This window comes from Rhinolophus hipposideros (assembly GCF_964194185.1).
Source record: "Rhinolophus hipposideros genome assembly, chromosome: 4".
Classification (NCBI taxonomy): Eukaryota; Metazoa; Chordata; class Mammalia; order Chiroptera; family Rhinolophidae; genus Rhinolophus; species Rhinolophus hipposideros.
Window position 1 is genome coordinate 34602478 of NC_138050.1, and position 22365 is coordinate 34624842.

The following is a 22365-nucleotide window of genomic DNA, read 5'->3' on the forward strand; positions in this document are numbered from 1 at the left end:
AATCATGCTAGGGCTTATTTACCGGTTAGGTCTTTTTTTCGGGGAAACACAGTATCAGCTAATCTAGACAATAATAATATCATCAGCCCGAAGGCACAGAGGCAAGGGCAAAACCCTTTGGGTATAGGTGCTGTGCACTGGATTCCAGCTCAGTTATTTACTGGCTGTGTAACTGTGGATGGCTTAGCAAACCTGTTTAAGCCACACTTTCCAATCTGAAAGTTGCTAGTAAATAATACCCTGTATGGTGGACAGTGTATGCAGAGTACCAGGCACAATGCCTGCTTATAGTAAAGACATGATAACTAGAAGCTGCCACAGTTATCTCAACCACCCATCTGTTCATCAACAATTACTGAGACAATGTGCATTAGATAGAAAAATGCTTCATTCATTAATACAAAATGAAGTAACTGATTTTTCGTGTAGAGCAACAATCAGGCAGAAAGAAAAGATGTTGCTTGCTAATTAGCGATGTCCCTGAGGGCTATCCCTGGGTAGGCCGGGTGGCTGCATGTTTTAAGTGGGTGTCAAAGCTGCAGGCTTCATCTCTGGGTGAAATTATCAAAGGAGAGGACAAGAGGAAATAAAGTCACTTACTGAGACAACGGTGGTTATTTTTATCCTAATTCTGCTTTCTTTTGACATTCACTGAGGCAATTCAAACATTAATCTGAAATTTTTTACCATTAGAATTATTGTTTTATTATTTTGTTAATCATGATGGCTTGTTTTGGATAACTGGGACATTTACTAACTGAGTGCTTGTGGAAGAAAGAGTCTCCCATGAAACTAAAGATAGATATGGCTAATTTTAGTGACAAGGTGAGCTGTTTTTCCATAAGGCTGGAGTTGGGATTTAGCAATTCAATATTTGCTCACCAGTGACAATATGGTCTGAGATTTGATGAGAGTGTTGGTCCTGGCAGCTTTCTAGCTGACATGATGAGCATGGAATGAGTCCCCACCCATGTCATCCCCTGCTGCATATGCTGCTTATTTTACCACTTCAGTTAGTTGCTGCCAACATCTGAATCTTATAAGATTCCTGGGCCTTCTTTCCAGTGCCTACTTCTAATATTTTATATCCATCCGACTTCCCAGACTCTCAACACTTTTTCCCAGTCTAGACTTCTCTGTTTCCATTTGCTTTAAGTTTTCTGTTTAGACCTTTTCCTATCTTAAGCCCTACCATCAGTCCTACCTCAGTGTGTATATTGACCTTGTTATTCTCTATTTGTAGTGAAAATAACATGAAGTTGGAGTCAAAGGAAGTAGATACCTATTGCCATGTACTTGCTGTGTCACGAGCATCTGAAACGATTCCTCTTTTAAAAATGAGATCATTATATCTACTGTAAATGGAAGGTTGTGTTGACTGAACACACAGAGAAAACCACGTAATAAAATGGGAAAATATATTTTTTAATTTATTTGCTGCAAATGGTCTCTTTAGACCCCAAATTCACATGGAAAGCTAATAAATGCTAATAGGACATTCTTTTATGAAATCTTCTGCTTGATCTTCTTTAGGCCAATGATAATTAGTATTACTACTGTGTTTCCCGGAATATAAGACCTAGCCGGGCAATCAGCTCTAATGCGTCTTCTGGAGCAAAAATTAACATAAGACCCGGTCTTATTTTACTATAATATAAAACTGGGTCTTATATAATATAATACAAGACCGGGTCTTATATTAATTTTTGCTCCAAAAGTTGCATTAGAGCTGATTGTCCAGCTAGGTCTTATTTTCGGGGAAATGTGGTAGAACATGCATGTGTGTATGCATGCATTTACACACATGCATGTTTATTAGTAGCTGGACACACACATGTACTCATGTACCTGTGTGTACTATTTTCTATGCTACTAATTCAAGAAATGCTAACACAGGTATTCAGAATTTAGGCTTCATTGCACCTCACCATTTTATATCATCGTGAAATTCTTTGAAAGAAAACAAGGCTATACAAAAATAGCTTTCATAGAATTATTGTACAGAGGTCCCAGAAAGTAGCATCATACACAAAACTGGGATTGTTTTAAAGAATAATTAATCTTGTCGGTGTCCTGTGGAGAAGCTAAAATACACCCTCCAGTTAATGCAAAGAGAGCCCATGTCGGTTGGCATCTGTTGGGAAGCCACCACCGCTAACATTAATACATTGAATACAACTCCCTGCAGGGCTCAGAAGTTCCTTTTGTGTCACCATGGTAGGCTCCAAGGAAAAGAGGGACACTGCAAAACAGGCTTAACCAATCATTTCTGGTTTTCAGGCCAGAATTAAGTTCTCTCTGAATGGTTTCACCAGCTAGATGCTCAGTGCAAGGACACTGTCATCACTTTGCAGATTCTCTGCAGAGCCTTTCGTTGGGCTTGACTCCAGAATGTGAAAGTGACAAATCCTACATCAACAGAACGCAGGCATATGTCAGGCGTGGTAACTAAGGAAGGGCCACGTACATCTCAACTTTAGATCTTAGGAGGCGAGAAAGCCCAATCCCAAACGGAGACGGTCTTTGTACCCTCACTGATACCCACTCAACAACTGTATAGGAAGACATGAGATTGATGCAGGAAGTGTCTAAGGAAGATCATATTGAGGTTTCTTTTCTTCCAAGTAAACTTTACATTTCCTCAGGATCCATAATGATATGTTTTTTTCTTTTTTATGTATGTTTATGGGATAAGTTGTGCAGTTATGTAAAACAAATATTATTCGACGCGGGCATTAAACTCCCGGTTAGCAAGTACAGCTCTCTGTAATCAGTGGCATATGCCTCTGATGTCAGCTGAGATGAACTTCGTTCAGCAAAATGGTTTGTAAATATTAGTTTGGGTTTGGCAATAAGAGTGAACAAATCAGTATTTCTGCCTTATCCTGGGTTAGGTCAAACAAACTCACCAGTTTTATATTTAAAATCCCAAGCACTAATTGTTCCAGTCTCAAGTGTACCCACATCTGTCCCTGTGTATTAATCATCTGTAGAACTGTTTGCTTTTAACACTCCACTCAACATTTGGGAGGAAAACAGCCTCTCCGTGGTTACCTTGCTTGAAAACCTGGTGAGGTTATTTTACTGAAGGTCTACAGTTTTAATGTTGCTGAAAACAGAAATGTTAAGCAAAGAGCCATTCTCAGTCTGGGAAGAAAGGAGCTGACCTGGCAAGCAGTGCGGCAGCCTGTCCCTGGCTGTGTGAGCTCTGCAACATTCTCTCTGGCGGGACATTTTAGGGCCTTGTTCTGTGAGCCATCATTCATCTCTTGCTTTTGGCACAGGCGGTCTCCAGGTTAGCTGGAAAGCCTGGTGTCTTTATTTTTAACTTGCTGTCATTTCTATGCCTTGTGGGGAGAGAAGGTGAAAAGGATCATTTGTTCTTGGGCTGAGCTTCAGAGTTTCGATGCCAAGATATCCCTCAGGCTCCCTGGACATTTTGAAATAAAGGAGAATGCCAACTCACCCGAAGCCGTACCATAACAACTGGAAAGTTTAGCCTGTTTAGTGAAAAAGGCTGTTTGCAAGAGAAAATTAAAAAGAATCAGTGGAGTCCTGAGACTCTTAAGTGGTGCAATGTGCATACTTTAGGATTAAGTTGAACACTTTGGTTCGTGGCCTGGGGTTGGACAGAAAGACCAAACAGCAGGCGCCCAGGGAGTCTCAAGATCTCACAGAAGGTGCTGGAATTCTGCGTGCTTCCTGCTGGGCTTATGCACAGTCAGAGGCGATCCTGCTGCTCGGTGGGCTGGTGCACTATTGCTCAGGGCTGCTCAGGGCTGCTCTGGGCGGACAGATCTCCATGGGCTGGGCTGGGAAAGCAGGGGTTGCTCAGTTTGATCTGGGGGCTGGCATTTTGTCTTTGCGTCAGATTCGGAGGTCTGTCTTCAGAATGGGGTACACTCACTGTGAGCTCAGGGGCAGATCTGCTGATGTGTGTATGCCCTGGATCCATTGCTTTCTGGGAATCAGCTTGGCTCTGAGAGTGTCATCTTCTCTGTGTATTCCTCCGAAACTGTGTCACCTGCCTTGGCACACTGCTCCATCCAGGAGCCAACAGTGCTCTCCCACCTGCCCTTCCTAATCACCCGTTTGCCACCTTGCAAAAAACAAGCACACCCTTTCCCACACCCGCCATCTTATCATGATGCATTTTTCCAGGGTGCATGGGAGGGTACATACTTTTAACAGTCATTGTAGGGATGCAGGTGCAGAAATGTCCGAAGACTTCTAATGAGGTTAGCCTCCCTGGAGCAATCTAATCGGTATTGTCCCTTAGAAGTATAATGATAGTCACAAGTGAGGGCAGCATCTGTAATTTTAAATTTCCTAGTAGCCACATTAAAGTACTAAACAGAAATGGGTGAATGAATTTTACTAATACGTTGTATTTAACCTTATATATCCAAACTATTATCATTTCAACATGTAGTCAGTATAAAAAAAAAACTATCAGTGAGGCATTTTACATTTGTTTTTTCATACTAAGTCTGAATTTTGGAATATACTTGACACTCACAACATGGCTCACTGCAGACTTGCCACGTGTGACTAGGACCTACCACCCCGGATCGTACAGTTCTAGGGAAAATGCATCCCCTTTAAGCTGATAGCATGAGGGAGCCAAGCTTTTAGACTGGCCCTTGTTTGAATTATGAAAAATAACATCACTGAGATTGAGAGGGCAGTGCTTACGCACCATCCCTGGAGCGGGACTGAATCCCAGCCTCACTGCCTATCAGCCGCAGATCTTGGACACATTGTTGAACTTCTCTTTGCATTGGTTTCCGCTTTTATAAAATGAGGATAATGACAGTCCCTTCTTCATCTGATTGTTATGAAGATTGAAACACAGCTATATAAAAAGCCACTATATGCCACTTAGGAGAGTGGCATTGGTAAGCACTCTTGAAGTTTTGTTGTTGTTGTTATTTCTAGTTAAGCCCGCCTATGTAACCGTGGTGGCAAAACCTCTAGGCTTGTTCATCTGAAGACTTGTGTTCTCCTTATGCCATTGTTAGTCTGTGTTTTAACCTCTCTGCACGTCAGTTTTCACAGGTTTGGGTGAGTGTAATACCTCCTACCTCTCAGGACACCATCCTGAGTGAACAAATAATAAAATGGGGCCAGTTACTGAAGGGCCAGTTACTGAGCCTTGCTATCCTCCAGTAATTGGCCCAGGTGCAGTGTCGGGCAGGGGCAGAGCTGGAATGTGAATGCTGCAGCATCTGATCCTGAAGCTCATGCCCTCGGCAGTAGCACATGCTGTTGCCCACGTATACGTCATGATTTTTACTACGATGTATGGATTAGTTCACATAAAACTAAAATCTAAGTGAAACATGGAGGCCTTCCCATTTCCCCAAGATGGCTGATTAAGCTAACATGAAATACCCTCTGATAAACACACCTAGAAGAGCCAGATAAGTATAGCAAAACTTTACTTAAATGAACAACTGAACATGCAAGAAAGGAGGCATTGCCATCAGAAAATCAAAACTACAGTCAGATACGACTTTACATCCACTAGGAAGGCTCTAAATAAAACCACAGATGGTAAGAAGTGCTGGTGAGGATGGGGACATCAGAACCATCATATACCGCTGCTGGGAATGGAACCTGGTCCAGCTGCTGTGGAAAACAGTTCTTCCAGCAGCTTCTCAAGTGGCTAAAACTCGAGTTACCACGGGACCCAGCATTTCACCTCCTGCGTATATACCCAGGAGAAAGGAAACACGTCTACACAAAAACTTGTGCACGAATGTTCACAGCAGCATTATTCATTATAGCCAAGAGATGGAAACAACCCAAATGTCCGTTAGCTGATGAATGGATAGAAAAAAAAATGTGGTGTATCCATACAATGAAATATTTGGCCTTAAAAGGATGAAATACGGATACATGTTACAACGTGGATGAACCTTGGAAACATGCTAAGTGAAAGAAGCAGGTCACAATGGACCACATACTGTATGATGTGAAGGGTCTGGAATAGGCAAAGCTATAGAGAAAGAAAGTAGAATCATGGTTGCCTAGGGGTGGGAGAGGGGAAATGGGGGTGACTGCTAATGGGTAGGGGTTTCTTTTCGAGGTGATGAAAAATATTCTGGAATTGATTGTGGGGATGGATGCTCAACTCTGGGTAGTAAAAACCATTGAGTTGTACACTTTGAGTGAATTGTAAGTGAATTATATCATTAAAAACTGTTAAAAAAACGAAAAGAAAAAGAGGAAATCTCTAGGTGCTAGAAATGAAGACTGTTAAGAGCTTGAGCTGTTTCCATGGTGAAGGGTGGGGTGGGAGAAAGGAAGGGGAGGGCTTTGCCTCCAGTGAAGGCTGAGGGCTTCAGATTTTGTTTCCATTTAATTTTTATTTTCCGCATCAGTGTTGCACTTGTAGAAAGTTTTAAAGAATCAAATAGTTCTATGTTTCTAACAATAACAACAACAAAATGCCATCCTCTGCTCCAGGTGTTCCCCACCTGCATTCCTACTTTTCAGGGCAGACACTTTCTCGTACCTTAGGCCTCGGTCTCCATACTTCTGGCATCACCAGAGTTCACTGCTATTGCTTGATTATTCCATCGTGCGTGTTGACAGCCCTCTGTGGAAGAGGAGCAAAGGACTTCGTACACTTTCCTCTCTACCTCTCACAACACAGGCTTCCCGCCCCCCTCTGCCTCCCTCCAAGAGTTAGCGTCTTATTCAGTGTGCACATTATTTATTATTATTATGTAAGTATTATTCATAGTTGAGGCCTTTTGTGTTCTCTGGTGAAATTTCCTTTCTGGAACAACTTTATGTCTTTCCTGAAGTTAGTAATTGTCTCATAATTTTGTTTGGCTTCGTTCTCTTGGAACCACTGTCTGCTAGTGTTTGCTCCAGGAAGCAGGATGACGGAGTGGTTAGGACAAGGGTTAGTAGTAGGGAGACACTGGGGCGCAGAGGGGGGTGGTTCGAGGGTAAGAGGAAAGTCACTAAGGACAAACGGACCCCCGAGGGGAGCTGGTGGAAGGCTGTTTCTCCGGTGTTGGGCGGAGGCCTGAGGCCCGCGGAGGTCAGCAGGGCTGGCAGGCGGGAAGGAAAGCTGGACCTGAGGCAACAGGCACTGAGGATGGGCTGCAGTGAAGACAGCCTGCCTGGGGGGGGGGAGGAGTCTGCACTGCCCCGCGGAGTTCAGTGCTGCTGCTTCCCTTCTGCCTCCAAATAGCCTGCAAATATCTGTAGTGAATCCTAACTGGGGACCCTAGAGAGGGGGATGTGGGGAACATCATCGTGCTCCAATTCAAATACAGAGGCTGCCCCCAAAATGTATACATGTTAAGAAAGGAAAAACCTGTATTAAAATTACACCGATGGTAACCACGTTGAGTACCTCTTGTCATTGCAGAAGTCAAACGTGACTCCTATTCATCTTTTGTTATTGGTATGTATTGAGCATTACAATTTTAATGCAATTTTTTCCTTTCTTAAAATGTGTATACATTTTTTGGGCACCCTCTTTATATTAAAGTCTGTTCCAGATCACTGCTCTATTCTATCATATTCCTGGGGTGTTAGGCCTGTATCTTCTCTGTCTCTTTGCTCTTCCTTGAGAACACTGTTCCTTGGCATGTTGTAAATTTTTCCTTATCTTCATGAAGCTTTGTCTATGGGATTCCACAAAAATATGGAAGTGTGGCTCTTGAGCAGTTTTTGGTTGAAAATGAACAAAAAGCTGGCATTAATGCTACCTCATTAATTAGAGCTCTTATCTCTCATTAGAGACATAAGATTGGCAAAACGGGAAGCATCAGCAGTCCCTCTCGTTAGCTAGGGGGTGGGGGCACAGGAGCTGCTGGTGACCCTATCAACCAGGGCAGCCCTTTTGGGGAGCACGTGACAATACATAGCAGGGCTGGAGATGCATGGACCCTATTTCATTACGGAAGGGCGTGTACACGAAGATTTTCCACATGGAGACTGTAGACAGATGGTTTTTGCCAGACTGTTTGTAAAGAATGAAAAAGAGGAAACAACTAGCAACAGCAGGGGTATGGTAAATGCGACATGCTCAGAGTGGGCTACTACATAGCTGTTAAACGAATGACAGAGATTTATTCATATAATGTGGATGTCTCAAAACTAAAATGTTGAATGAAAAAATCAAGTTGCAAAAGGCTACATAGTATATTTGTGTAAATTTTAAATACATATAAAAACAATATAAAATTATTTGAGGATAATAATAATGCGGGCTAACATAACACTACCCTTAGATGTAGTAGCTATTATCCCACTTTACAGCTGAGGAAACTGAGGCAAAGAGAGACTAAGTAATTTCTCCAACCTCACACAGCTGGTATGTAAGTAGTGAAGGGACAAAAACCTGCTTGGGAATGTTAACAAACTTAGGAGGAAGAAGCAGGATAGCATGGTAACATGGAATTTATTTGTAACATTTTTTTCTTTTCTTTCTTCTGAAGTAATTGCAGCCAACCTGAGTGTCTGTTACATTCTTTTAAACTTTTTTATGTGTTTAGATATTTCATAACACCACATTTTAATGACTAAAGACACCATAACCTTGGCAAACTCAGCCTGCTGCTGAGTGCCCAGGGCATGGGGCTGATCAATAGAGCTACAGATTCTATGTGTCGGTATGTATTTGTCATTGGGCTGCAGCAAAGCACCTTTCCCTGTATTGGTTTTCATGTACTGTACCAGACATTCATGGGGCTTTCCTGCTGGTAATGGTCGGTAGGAGGCAGCCCTGTGACCTCAGACAAAGGGACACTGCTCTGAGCCAGAGTGATGCCAGAGAGAGCTCAGGTCTCCAGCTGCTCAGATGGTTGCTGGAGCTATACTTCCCACTCAGGGCAGAGGTTTGGAAGGAAGGGTTTGGAATCTTGCCTAAACGTATTCATAACACGATTTTTTTTCAAGTAGGGCCTCCTGCTCGGAATCTCGGTGTTATTTCCTTCACACTGCTGCCATCTGTGACTCAGAATTTAACTACTTGTTATTTGTTTGTGTGGCTTTTGTGTTACAGGAAATACCAGTGAACCCTCTGTTATTTGGCATATTTTAGGGAAGGACATCTGTTAAATTAAACATGGTTGTTAAGGCTTACTCTATTCCAAATGCGCAGTGCTTCTGAAGAGTTATCAAAGTTGAATCTGGGAGTTTAGAGTTGGAAGTGTACTTAGATATAATTTAGTACACCTTCCCTGTTTTAAACATGAAGACACTGAAAGAGTTGAAATGTGCAAGATTATACAGCTAATTACAGAGCTAAAAGTAGAAGGGGCTCCCTACTCCCTGTGTCAGTGCGTCAGAGTACAATAAAATATGCTTAAACAAAAATCTATGGAACATTATTTACTTTTATTAGCTGATTTATAAGGTTCCACAAACTGGCTTTATAGCTATAAAACCCCTAAGTACATATTTGGAATGTAATATTCGTTACGTAGTCAGAACACTAGCACTAAAGCTTTTTCAGTAGCTCTAAAACTTAACTGAAAGGTAAGCTCCTGAGATAAAATTGCTTGTTACTATTAATAATGGCTGTATTTACACACCTGCCTTAGTTGTCTCAATTTAGATATCATGGGGATCCCATGTTTCCTTCATTTTCAATCACAGGGAAAACCCTTAACTTGATGCTCTAGAAGTGGTTCAGGATGAAAGGGTCTCATTTTTAAGTTCACATGCTTTACTCCTGTCAGGTGGGAGTTGTTGGCAAGAATTCAGTGCTTTCCATTTAAGAGTTTTAGGATAGTTCTGTTTTGTTTTTATGGCCCTAAACTGAAGTGGTTGATTGATGGAGTGATCTAACTGGGAAAGTGCTGGAGTCAGTGATATGATTTTTCTCCTCCTTAACACTCTTAACTCGTGCTCCCTAGTGGCCCATTTTGATACTGGAAGGGTAATTAAATCTTCTCTGCTGGCCCATTAGTAAACTATGGTAACATTCAATGATTTTCATTCATATTGGTGTTTAAGTTTTACAAATATAATACTTCTAAACAGAGGCAGCATCCTTCTTTACCAAAAAAGGTAGAAAGCCTTACTTGAAATGGTTCGATAGAATCAAGTTTAGTAAGCTTGGGCATTTATCTTAAGTCTTCCAGAAAATACTACAATGAAGGAATCATTAGCAAACTACCTGCAAATATGATCACATGTAAAATAAGAGATTGCCTTTGTTTGGCTTTCATAACATGATTTATCTTGCAGTGTGTGAACTTAAATCTCCCTCCATGAGTGACTTTCTGTGGGGACTAGAGAACTCTGGCTGGTTAAGGCACATTAAGGCCATCATGGATGCAGGACTCTTCATTGCAAAGGTATGCAATTGCAGAGAACTTGAGTGGAGGGGCAGACTGGCCAGCACACAGACTGGCCAGCACACAAACTGCAGGGTGGAGGGTTTGTCTCCTCCCCCATCAGCTGCCCTGTGAGACTCTTCTGCACTGCGTGTGGAGCTGCTTTGCAGACCTCCACCCAGGTTGCCCTCTGAAGATAGGATTTTGCCAGAGAGGACGGTGCTTGGGTGATAGCACAGCGATCAAGGGGTAAAATATTTTCAGAATATTCTCTCCAGTCAGGCGTGGTCCTAGACGGGGGGAAGAACTTTCTATAGGAGAGTACACCCCAAAGTGAGTCATTTCAGTGATGGAGGCCTGAAGCTTCCATCTTAGTAAACAGGTCCTCCTTTTCAATGATGGCATAAGCACAAGTCATATTCCCACACCTGGCAGATGGATTCTGCCACAGGAAGAATCTCGTTGCAACTTCCATACACGTTATTTTTTGATTCAGTCTATTTTGTTGTTCAGGTTTTTTTTTAAATATAAATTTCTTAGATTTATAGGTAAGGACCACCATTATGTTTTCTGATGACATGGTATGCTCCCCTTTATTAGATGATTCATTTATTCAACAGATATTTATTTAGTACCAAGCACTTTTCTATGTGCTAAGGATGTACTGCCGAACAAGCCAGTCTCTTCCCTCACAGAGCTTACATTCTGGTGAGGGATTCAGAAAATGAATAAAAATAGAATTTCAGGTAGTGATAAATGCTATCATAAAAATCACCATTTCCCAATTTTTGTTTCCCGTCAAGATATTCAGCTAAAAATTGCATGCACATTTGCGATAGCAAATAAATTCTTTTCTTAGCAGAGACTTCCTGCTATACTTTTTATCTTTGTTTTCTCCTCCTTCCTGACCCCTGGATCCATTACTGGCTCTTACCCTTTTGTCTCTAATTTCAGTTTTACAATTTATAGATTTTTGGGTCTTTTCTTTTTGCAAAATGACTGAGGCCAGTAGGAGATGCAGAATTTCAATACTGGAAAGGCTTAAGGTGGAAACCCAGAGGGGAGGAGAGGTAGTTGAAGGTGGGCTAGGAGCTCTGTCATGGAGATAAGTTTGCACAAGTGGTACATATTATGTAGTACATATGCTTAGGTGAGATGGCCTGGCTGCTGGCTTCTGGATATAGTGGGAACGGAAGGAAAAGCTTTAGCTACCAGCACCAAACCACTCCTTGGCTCTGCCCTAATTAGATACAGGCATGAACACTAAATAAATGAATAGTTGTTGGTTTGGATGGGTTTTTTTTTTTGTTTTTGCCTGTTTCTGTAAGTATAAAATCAAATGTAGTTCTGATGAGATTTTTCGTGTAACTCTTGCTCATCCTGTTTTCAGGCAGTTTCAGAGGAAGGGGCAAGTGTGCTTGTCCACTGCTCCGATGGCTGGGACAGGACTGCTCAGGTGTGCTCGGTGGCCAGCCTGCTGCTGGATCCGCACTACCGGACTCTGCAGGGCTTCATGGTGAGTGGGTCGCGGGGCCACTGGCTTCGTGGTGAGTGGGGGCCACTGGCTTTGGTGTGGGGTTGCAGGGCTGCTGGCTTCGTGGTGAGTGGGGTCGCTGGGCCGCTTTCCACGCAGGACCTGAACTGAATGGACATCTCCTTTGGCAACTATCAGCAACTTTTATCTTCTCATCAACATTATTTTTCTCTTAATATATCAGCAAGATGAATTAAAGAGAAAAGGTGAAATAGGTTGGGAATAAAGAGGTGAATTTGGAGGGTATTAGAGCCAATCAGAATCAATGCTATTAAATATGAATTTGGGGGCAAATATAAAATATATTCAATAATTTGTAAGTGAGTTTTATACATCATTTGCTCCTAAGTATTTCAAGTTTGAGGTAACGTGAACAGAAAATACTTGAAAACATATTTGGAGACAAAATTTTCTGTATTGAGCATGCAAAAATCCTTGACAGCAAAAACTGTTTTCACTTATTGCTTTTATTTTTTAAGTAGTCCTTCACAACTCTGGATGAGAATATTGAAAATTTCAGTATTTTTGTGTTCTTTGCTGAAATTCTGAGTACCTCCTCTCAGATCCTGCACCTTTTATCTGTGCATCAAAATATGACATGTTGCTTCCAACTGCAGAATATCTGTGTAGTTTCCTGGAATGGTGAAGCTTTGGCTAAGCTGGAACCATTTTCCTAAAATGCCTGCAGGGACTTCCTAATGACTAGGAGATTACCTGGTTCCTGCCTCTTGAACCAGGATTTGGTGGAAAGTGCTTCAGTGGGTCCTGAAATCATGCTAGGGGTAGATGCTGACAAAAGAGGCCGAATGGGGGATCTCCGGGAAGATCTCCTTTATTAATACCAGATGACACTCGGGACGAGCGAGAAGAGGCAGGTTTCCTCTCTTGGGCTCTTTTTTTTTTTCCATTAAAATGTCAGAGAACTTCCAATTACTTGTGACAGTATTGAGGCTTCAGAGTGCCATTCCCATTTATTTTTCTTATGGATGACCTTCAACTCTGCCCTTCCGATAAGCATCTCTATTGGTGGGTAATGAGTGCTCATTCATTTGCAGGCTACCTGAGGATGGTGACTTCTGTTCTAAGAACCTTTGAATCCTTCAACATTATTGGTTGTAGTCTCTTATTTTTCCTTGTTTGTTTCTCTCCATGATATTTATATTTTTTCTTGTGTAGGTATTAATTGAAAAGGACTGGATTTCCTTTGGTCATAAGTTTAATCACAGGTGAGAAATATTTAAAAATCTGTTATTTTGAATGTTTACCATGAAAAAAAGTGTTTCTGAAGTTCTCAATTAGTAGGAGAAATAGCCTCATTTTTAAAGTTTCTTTGTAACTCTTATTCATAAAGTCAAATTTTGTTATCTGTATCATAGATACATTGTACTGTGATACGCTGTATTATACTGATACTGTGATACATTGTATCGCAGATAAATGAAGTTCTAACCCTGAGTATTCTTGGTAAGAACTAGTTAATGTTAAATTGTTCCAGAAGAGAGGGAGAATGTTTGTTCTCTCTCTTTTTTTTAGTTTCAGGTGTACAAACAATGTAATAGACATTTATCATTTATATCCCTCACCCAGTGATAACCCCCCTCCCTCCATCCACTATCCCTCTGACATCGCACACAGCCATTACATTTCCACTGTCTCTATCCCTAATGCTGTACTCCGCTTCTTGTAACTATATATACTTAAAATTATGGTTGACATTCATTATTGTTCAGCTTCAGGTGCACAGTGCAGTGATCAGGCATCTACATCATCCCTGAGGTGGTCTCCCTAATGGGACAAGTGCCCATCTGACACCTTACAAAATCTTTACATTATTGATTCCATTCCCCCAAATTAACTTTCATATCCCCGTCACCATCTTGTGCTTGTTCATTGATCTAGAAATAACTGGCTCTCCCTTCCTCCTACAAACACATTTGATTTCCTAAATTATTCCATTTTTGAATTGCAAACATTCGCTTTAAGCGGCAAGTTGTGAAATGCCTGTGGAACAGTTTCTCTTTGATTTTTCACCAAGGGAGTAAAATGGCTTGTCCTGAGACGTGTGTCACAGGTGACATTTGTCCCAGACCTCTCTGGAGAGGTAATGTAGGACACTGGCTCAGGCTTTGGTGCCAGACACTTAAATCCAGGATGTGGCATTTAGTAGCTGAGTGACCTTGGCATCTGTTGTCTCTGAACATTGGTCTCCCATCTGTGAAATGGGGCTACCTTCCCTGTTTCGCAGGGTTAGAACAAGTATTTTTGAAAAGTATATATAACTAGCCTAGCTCCTTGCCTGGCTTACACACGAGGATTTCAATAAATAGAAGCTACTGTTTTTGGAGACACCAGCCTCCCGTTTTTAGTATTGATGATAATGCCTGACCTGTGTTCTGGTGTTCTCTGATCTCTGAGTGTTAAATGTTGTAACTAGTGATGTCTAGTCTTTTGGTGTGAAAATTTAAATTTAGGCAGCATGCAAATAATTTGATATTTTAATGTACATTTTTGACTGCTTCAAGGTATTTCCTAAAATAAATTCAAAGTTCATGGAACCGCCCATATTTGTTTTTTATAGTTTTTGTATGTAGCATTAATTGAGCATCATTCTGTGCTTTCTGGAATCCTAGTGTTATGAGAAAATTAAAGCCCCCAAATCAATGAAGTAACCTTCTTAAAATCACATTGTTCTATCCAGTTTTGGGGTTCTACTGACTTTAGGCAGTTAGAATATCCGAGATAGAGGATAGATGGACAGAAAACATATGGAAATGGCTGAAGACTAGCTGAATAATTGTTTTATGAAGAAAGAGGATATTAGGCAACCTTTTTTTAAGGCTACCAACTTTTGAGAAGTTTGCAGACAATTTCTAATGTTTCTATTCTTGGAAAAACTTCTAAACGGATCCCTGCTCATTTCTATTTCTCAAGTTGATCATCCAGTGCTGAGATGAGGTTCCATATTGTTGTTTTATACTTGATGGTACCCAAATTACCTTTTTATATTCTTTCTAAAATTCATACAGTAAATTACTACGCAGTCTTCATTGAAGTTGATCTACTCTTGAAAGTAGTTTCAAGATTCTGATGTACTCTTGAAAAACAAAGATATGAGAAATAAAGGTATATTGGAATGTGGTCACATGTTAATAAATTACATGACAAGTTTTAATACTGCTCTAGAGGAGATGGAAATATCCCTAGAAACTTGGGAACCCACCATTTTTTCAAGTTGTCTTCCTCATTCCTTCCCCCCAAATAATTAAAAGTGAAAAACTCTAAAGTTGCTTAGATGTTTCTTTCCTCTCCCACTAGACACTAATTAAAATAAGTAGATTTATTTCAAAAGTTCTGATATACCTTTAAAATTTGATTTAAAAAATGCTTTTTTCATGGAGTTTCCTTTAATTTTATCTCTGTCACTAAATATAGTAACTATAGTTACTATTGTAACTATAACATGAATATGCCCCTTCTCTACCCAGACCTTCATTACAAAGTTTCTCTTGAAATTGGAATTTATAGTTGTTTTTTCCACTTCTGCATTCTGGATTTCTAAGATAATTATTTAGGAACCAGGGTTGCTTCCTAATAAAAACAAACAAACAAACCTTGCCATAAACTTTCTCTAACACTTTATTTTATAGATACGGCAATCTAGATGGTGATCCAAAAGAAATCTCTCCAGTTATTGACCAGTTCATTGAGTGTGTTTGGCAGTTAATGGAACAATTTCCCTGTGCATTTGAGTTCAATGAGAGGTTTCTGATTCACATTCAACATCACATTTATTCTTGCCAGTTTGGAAACTTCTTATGTAACAGCCAAAAGGAGAGACGAGAACTCAAGTAAGTGTTTTGGTGTTTCTAATTTTTATGTAAAGTAATTTTGTGACAGAATTTCAGATGGCCTCTCATATTTTGAAACTATTGTAGCCACACACCTGTACTGACAGATTAAAGATCCTTTCTTTTTCCTGACATCACTTCATAAATGGTTTAATGTCATCAACTGACAAAGACACGTACAGGTTCCTTTCCCCCAGTTTCTGCCAGAGAGCCACAGACAGGTTGGTAGATTTGACACAGTAATATTGATAGGAAAGTTCTTTGACTCAAGAAAGTGATTTTTGTATTTAAAAAGTTAGACATCTTTGGTGGATATATTTTCATAATAAGAATTGCAAATATAACCTGGAAAGCAAAGTTAAAACTCAAGTCAATCTTTTATTCAGACTAAAACTTCATTGCCTTTATCCAGAGGGAAAAAGCACATGAAGTGTGAACTTTAAAATAAATTATGAAGTCAAAAACTTAAACTGCAAAGTGATTTATGAACAGCCAATAAGAAAAGTTTTGAAATTTTCATAAATTAAAATGATTAACTGTGGTCTACACAGTATCAGATTTAATTTTGGAAATGACCAGTTAAAATAGACTCCACTAGTTTTATGCTGTCTGAATACAAAGAAAGACTTTTTCTAGTGGATTCTAGTTAATATTTTTCTCCAAGGAACTTCAAGTGTGATTCCTGATACATGGTAATGATTTAAAAGTAGCGGAGTATATCCTTTAAGCTCACCTGTTTTCCTAGATTTGTGGTATGTTGTGATAAACTAGCCAACTTAATAGTATTTGTTTGGGTTTGACGCCCAGCTATTCTACTCACTAGCTATATGACTTTGGGAAACTACTTATTTCTCTAAGCCTCAGTTTCCTCATTTGTAAAATAGACATATCTCACAGGAATTCAGTGAGGATTAAATGAGAGAAAATTTGTGAAACATTTAAGTAGTACCTGGCAAATAATAAAAGTTCAATGACTACTTGGGGGAAAACAACCCCAAAATTACACAGCACTTTTATTTTACACTCTGAGCAGAAGAATTGAAACATTTTGACCAGGCCAGTACAGGGAGTAGAGTTGAGATTTTTGCAGTATTCTGCTGTACCATGAAGACATAGAGATTGTAAATTTCCCTGCTATAAAACAGGGACTTGTGATGTTCAGATAACAATTACTGGTCTCTTTCCAGTGTATTCAACTACTTATATGAACCACTGTCAAGCTTCTTTTTTTTTTTAAACAACAGAATTCAAGAAAGAACGTATTCTTTATGGGCTCACCTGTGGAAGAATCGGGCCGACTACCTGAATCCTCTATTCAGGGCTGATCACAGTCAGACCCGGGGAACCCTACATCTCTCCACAACGCCATGCAATTTCATGTACAAGTATGTAAATTTCTAGGACCTTACTAGGGAGGGTTCTGAACTGAGACTCTGGCATTGTTTAATATTTGGAGGCCAAAGTGTATGAAACACTGAGCTTCAAGGCTTTTTTTGGACACAAAACACATCAAAGGAGGATGCTTAAATATCTGACCTAGTATTTTTGCCATTGTGTCTTCTCCCTCTTCTTTCCGCCTAAACAGAATTATCTTGAGAAATTGATGTTTTGTAATAATGATATCTTAAAAATTTATTTAAAAGCAAAAAAAAAAAAAAAAAAAAAGAGAGGGCCGGAGAGGGATGGAGAATCGAAAGAAGAAAAGATGGACTGAATAAACCAAGTACCTTATAAGTTAAATGTGGAATCACAAGTTTAGATAGTGATCATGACAGTTTACCATCTTTCTCTGCTGAATCAAGTCCTAGTGGAACTATATCCCTGTGGAAATAAATGATATTGGGCCAGGGAGAGCAGGGTAGCATCCAACAGATTCTACATGTTTTATGTGAAACAGCAGTTTTGAGAACTGTTGAGACACTGCAATCAATTGCAGTGCAACTAATTGGTGCTTAATAGGCAGTTAGCAAATAAATCATTGAGGATCCGGCCCTGTTCTAGGCAGTGTGGAGAAAACAACGAATGACATTGAGTCTGCCTTCAGAGTACTTTTCTAAGTAAAGACTGGGTCTACAGCTATCCCTAGGGTAATATTACTTATTCCCATTTGTATTCCATTATGCTTTATTGTGTAGGCTAAAAAAAAAGATTTATTACTTTGATGGTTGTGATCAAAACAAGCTAAAAGCCTCAAATTTAAAAGACTCCTTTGGCATCTGAAAGATACTAAATGTTAATCACTAATTTTCCAAGTTTACTTCAAAACTAAGAGCCATTTTCTTAACCTCCCCCAAAAGAAAAAAAAAAAAAAGGTACTTCAACCTGTCTTAGAAAATTGTAGGCCTTCTAATTGAGTACCATATATACAAATTGATGAATTTACTCTTCCCAAAAGAAGTTTACTCACTCAAGAAGAAAATATTAACATGAAATTGTTACCTTAAGTTAGTGGCTTTTTCAGCCTGTAATTTGCACTTGGTTATTGTTAGGACTGTGGTGTTAAACATACCTTAGCAGACTTGAGAATGTAAATTAACAGAGTGTGATGCAGTGGTATTAAAGCTCTGCCTTCCCTTGCAGGTTTTGGAGTGGAATGTATAACCGCTTTGAAAAGGGACTGCAGCCCCGACAATCAGTTACAGACTACCTCATGGCAGTGAAGGAGGAAACGCAGCAGCTGGAGGAGGAACTGGAAGCCCTAGAAGAAGTAAGACACACTTTCTCTTGTTCATGTATTTCTGTGCTTATTCTTGGATGATCACTGCTCCATGAAAGCCTCATCACTCAGGATATGTGAAATGTAGCAGCAGAACCATTTTGTATTTTTAGCTAGTGGATAACCTGAGACACAACCCCATCAGGTGAGCACCCAGAAAACCAGAGCCCAAACCTAAGCAGCACTTAATACACGTCAGACATCTGGCCTGTGGCTCACTTCCATGGTTTGCTGAACTAGTTGTTTGTTCCTACAATGCGTCAGGGTTGTGTGTGTTACTGATGAGAGTACTAAAATGAATTCTTTCTGGAGAATTCACGAAAACAATTGGATTCAAAGTGAAAAAAACAAAATCAGATATATGTACTTGTAAAAATCTATTCTCCATTTTTAATAATTATATAATGACATAAAACAATTATATAATGATATGAAAACTCCTGATGCCTGCCTGGCCTCTATCTAAGCCTGGCGATTCTGATGGAGAATCTTTAGAGTGCCATAACTGACTTGCCACCAGGGCTGAAAGACCTTGAATTACAAACATATACAGACAACTTATATAAGGTACAGACTAGGTTATTGGAATTCTGGAGCTGTGGTAAAAGCTTTGTCATTCAAAGTCCACTCATCATCAATGGGCCAGTTTTATTTACTTTTCCTAACGATATCCAAGCTTTATGAAAAGCTTAGGATTCTATTAATCTATTCCAGTATTCTCTTTGTTAAAATACTATTAGGTTGGTGCAAAAGTAATTGTGGTTTTTGCAATTATTTTTAACCTTTTAAACCACAATTACTTTTGCACCAACCTAATACGAACAAAAAAAAAATACTTAGGATATCTAAAAGTACCTTAATTAAGCACCTTTTGCCCTTTTTTCCTTATAACAAACACAAAATTCCTTAGCCTGGCACGTGAGATTTTTCCACAATCCAGTCTAATATACCTTTTAAACTTTGTACTCCACTATTCCCCTTGTTCAAATTTATATGTTCTCTGGTTCTTGTACACACTAGACACCTTGCTACCTTTGTGCTTTCCTTCCCACTCTCCCTCCTGCTAGAAATGCTCTGACCCTCACCAGCATATCCAGCAAGTTTCATTCCTTCACAGTCCTGTTAAAATGCTGCTTCCTCCCTGAACTTTACCCTGATTTTTCCCTCTAATTGTGTGACCCTGCCCTCTGAAATCATTTTTACCTCTGACATGAGCTTTGCCTCTCTGCTCCAAACTCCTTAAGGCTAGATCTGTATTTGTCTCTGTACCTCATACTGCCCAGCAGTGCTTTTGTACATAATATGAAATAACACACATACACACACTGACATCAAAGGATGAAATCTGATAAAATGTATTTTAAACAACCCAAATATCCATCATCTGATCAATGGATAAACAAAATGTGGATATTCATACAATGGAATATTATTCAGCCAGAAAAAAGAATGAAATGCTAATACAATGTGGATGAACCGTGAGAACATAAATTAAAAGAAAGAAGTCAGACACAAAAGGCCATGTTATATGATTCTGCTTATATAGAAAAATCCACCCTAGGCAAATCCATCAAGATAGAAAGTAGATAAGTGGTTTTGCAGGGGCTGTGAGTCAGGGGGAATGGGGAGTGACTGCTAATAGGTATGGGGTATTCTTTGGGGATGATGGAAATATTTTCGAATTACATAGTGGTGAATGGTTGCATAACCTTGTGACTATACTAAAAACCACTAAATTGTACACTTTAAATGGTGAGTTTTATGGTAAATTGAGTTTTATATCTCAATTTTTAAAATTAGGGGACCCCTTATTCCTGATTCTTTAACAGGTATTCTGAGCTCATAGGATGAAAATCACTATGCAAAACCACATAGGTATAGAAAGAATGAGTACGGATGCCAGGTAATTTACCTATGTTATTATCTTTGCATTTTACAGAAAACCTACGCTAAGGCAGGTATTACCATCCTTATATTAGAGATGAAGAAACCAAGCCTCACAGAGTCTAATTGTTTTGTTCAATGTCATAAAGTCTACCTTTGAACCCAAGTCCATTTAAATCCCATGCTCTTAACATTACACCTAGCTGGAAGGTAATGAATACTAAAGACATGCATATGTAAAACAGATAAATTATTTATGACTTTTTCCTGTAATGATTATTTCTTTTTTAGAGGCTGGAAAAAATCCAAAAAGTCCAGTTAAATCACACTAAAGTGAAGAGCAAGCCAAGTGAACCCAGCAAACACTCAGGGTTTTCTACCTCAGACAACAGCGCAGCCAACACGCCCCAGGATTACTGTGGGAATATAAAATCATTTCCATCCCGGAGCCCTTCACAAGGTGATGAAGACTCTGCTTTGATTCTAACACAAGACAATTTGAAAAGCTCAGATCCAGACCTGTCTGCCAACAGCGACCAAGAGTCCGGGGTGGAGGATTTGAGCTGTCGGTCTCCCAGTGGCGGGGAGTGTGCCCCCAGCGAAGACAGCGGCAAGGACCGGGATTCCGACGAGGCCGTGTTTCTCACGGCCTGAAGCTTCCCTGTGGAGTTCCTAAACAAACAACACACAAGAAACACTTTCCAAAAAGAAGGGAACAGTGCAATTTAAGATAAAAAAAATAACTCCAGAAACGGTGCGTGCCATGCGTGCCAATGGTGCGAATTATAATGTGTAGCAATGAAAAAGGAGAGGGAAAGCCCAAATCTTAAGTTTCTTTAGACACTGAAGAACAGGAAGTAGCCATTTCTTTTACAAATGTATATTAAGGAAATTGCCCATTTTGCAAGTCATTCTAGACTATGACAGTTTTCTTCACTGCAGAGCAATGCCCCTCGCATCACCCACGCTTAGTACAAGTCTCCCCTGTGACAGCATGCATCGGCCAGCCCTGACCGCTTTCCTTCACACGTGCTAGCATCTGCAGCCCTTCCCGATTTCATTTCCTGATGCATATTTGTTTTCTAAAACATGTGATGTCATCTTCTGACTCTGTTATCAACAGTTCTAATAACAAAGCACATTGCTGAGATGCACCCTTTTTTGGTTAATAGATATATTTCTGTAATTGAAGAGCGTTGTTATTGCTTAAGTTTATCTTTCAGGTTTAATGAACACTTTAACTTTTCCTTGGATAATATATTTTGAAATGTTATAATTTTGCTCTCTTTTTCTGGAATCTCTTATTTGTCACCGTTTAAAAAATGCTAAAACTTATAATTCACTTTTCCTCCGACACAGGTCTACTACCTAATAAAGTAGAAGCAACATTTACTCTCTGGTTCTGAAATATGAATTCATATAATATTAGCTTTTTTACTAACAACCTTTTATCACGATTCCAGAGGCTACGTTACTAAGACAGTGTAGGCTAACCACCAGCCTGGTCCCTGAAGCATAACAATGTAAAATTACTAGGAATTTCAATGAGGGAGAATCCTAGAGAATTTGGTTGTCATTTATATTTAATCAGTGGAATAAATTTTGTCAACTATCATTTTAGAAATTATAACTGGTTAATATGGCTTAACTAACAGTAACATCTGATGAGCATAGACTGCTAAATTTGTTCTGTTCTGAAACAATTCTGTTTTGCTAAAATGCACTTTTGAAGCAGAATCATTCCTGTCTACTGATTTAAAAAAAATGAGACTTTACTGGGTGAACTGAAGTTTTGATCTGAAGAAACTTAGGGGAGAAAAGTGGCCATGTTTGCAAGGAGATAAATAATATTCACATGGTATGATTTTCAATTATTAGGTACGATCTAAATCAACATTTTGAATACGTGAAAAATTTTAAATAGCATATTAAATTTTGCCAAAATGGGGACAAAATAAAGAGAAAGGGGAGAAGAGTGATGTCACTAAGATGGAGCCATAGGTTGGTCCTGACTCCGCTCCCATTCACAAGAACAACTAACAACTATTTAAGGACAGGATACACTGAGGGAAT

At 39.6% G+C, this 22365-nt stretch overlaps 1 protein-coding gene across 1 annotated transcript in view; it reads left to right on the top strand.

Moving 5' to 3' along the window:
- The window catches only part of MTMR7 (myotubularin related protein 7), a 92210-nt gene extending 70528 nt beyond the window's left edge, over positions 1-21682 (top strand). Inside the window, exons 8-14 of the mRNA XM_081046560.1 lie at positions 10222-10331; positions 11701-11826; positions 13021-13070; positions 15492-15692; positions 16937-17077; positions 18273-18399; positions 20584-21682. Of these exons, the coding sequence (XP_080902686.1) occupies positions 10222-10331; positions 11701-11826; positions 13021-13070; positions 15492-15692; positions 16937-17077; positions 18273-18399; positions 20584-20946 (1118 nt within the window). The 3' untranslated portion in view covers positions 20947-21682. The remainder of the gene's footprint in view (positions 1-10221; positions 10332-11700; positions 11827-13020; positions 13071-15491; positions 15693-16936; positions 17078-18272; positions 18400-20583) is intronic.
- Positions 21683-22365: the final 683 nt, after the last annotated feature.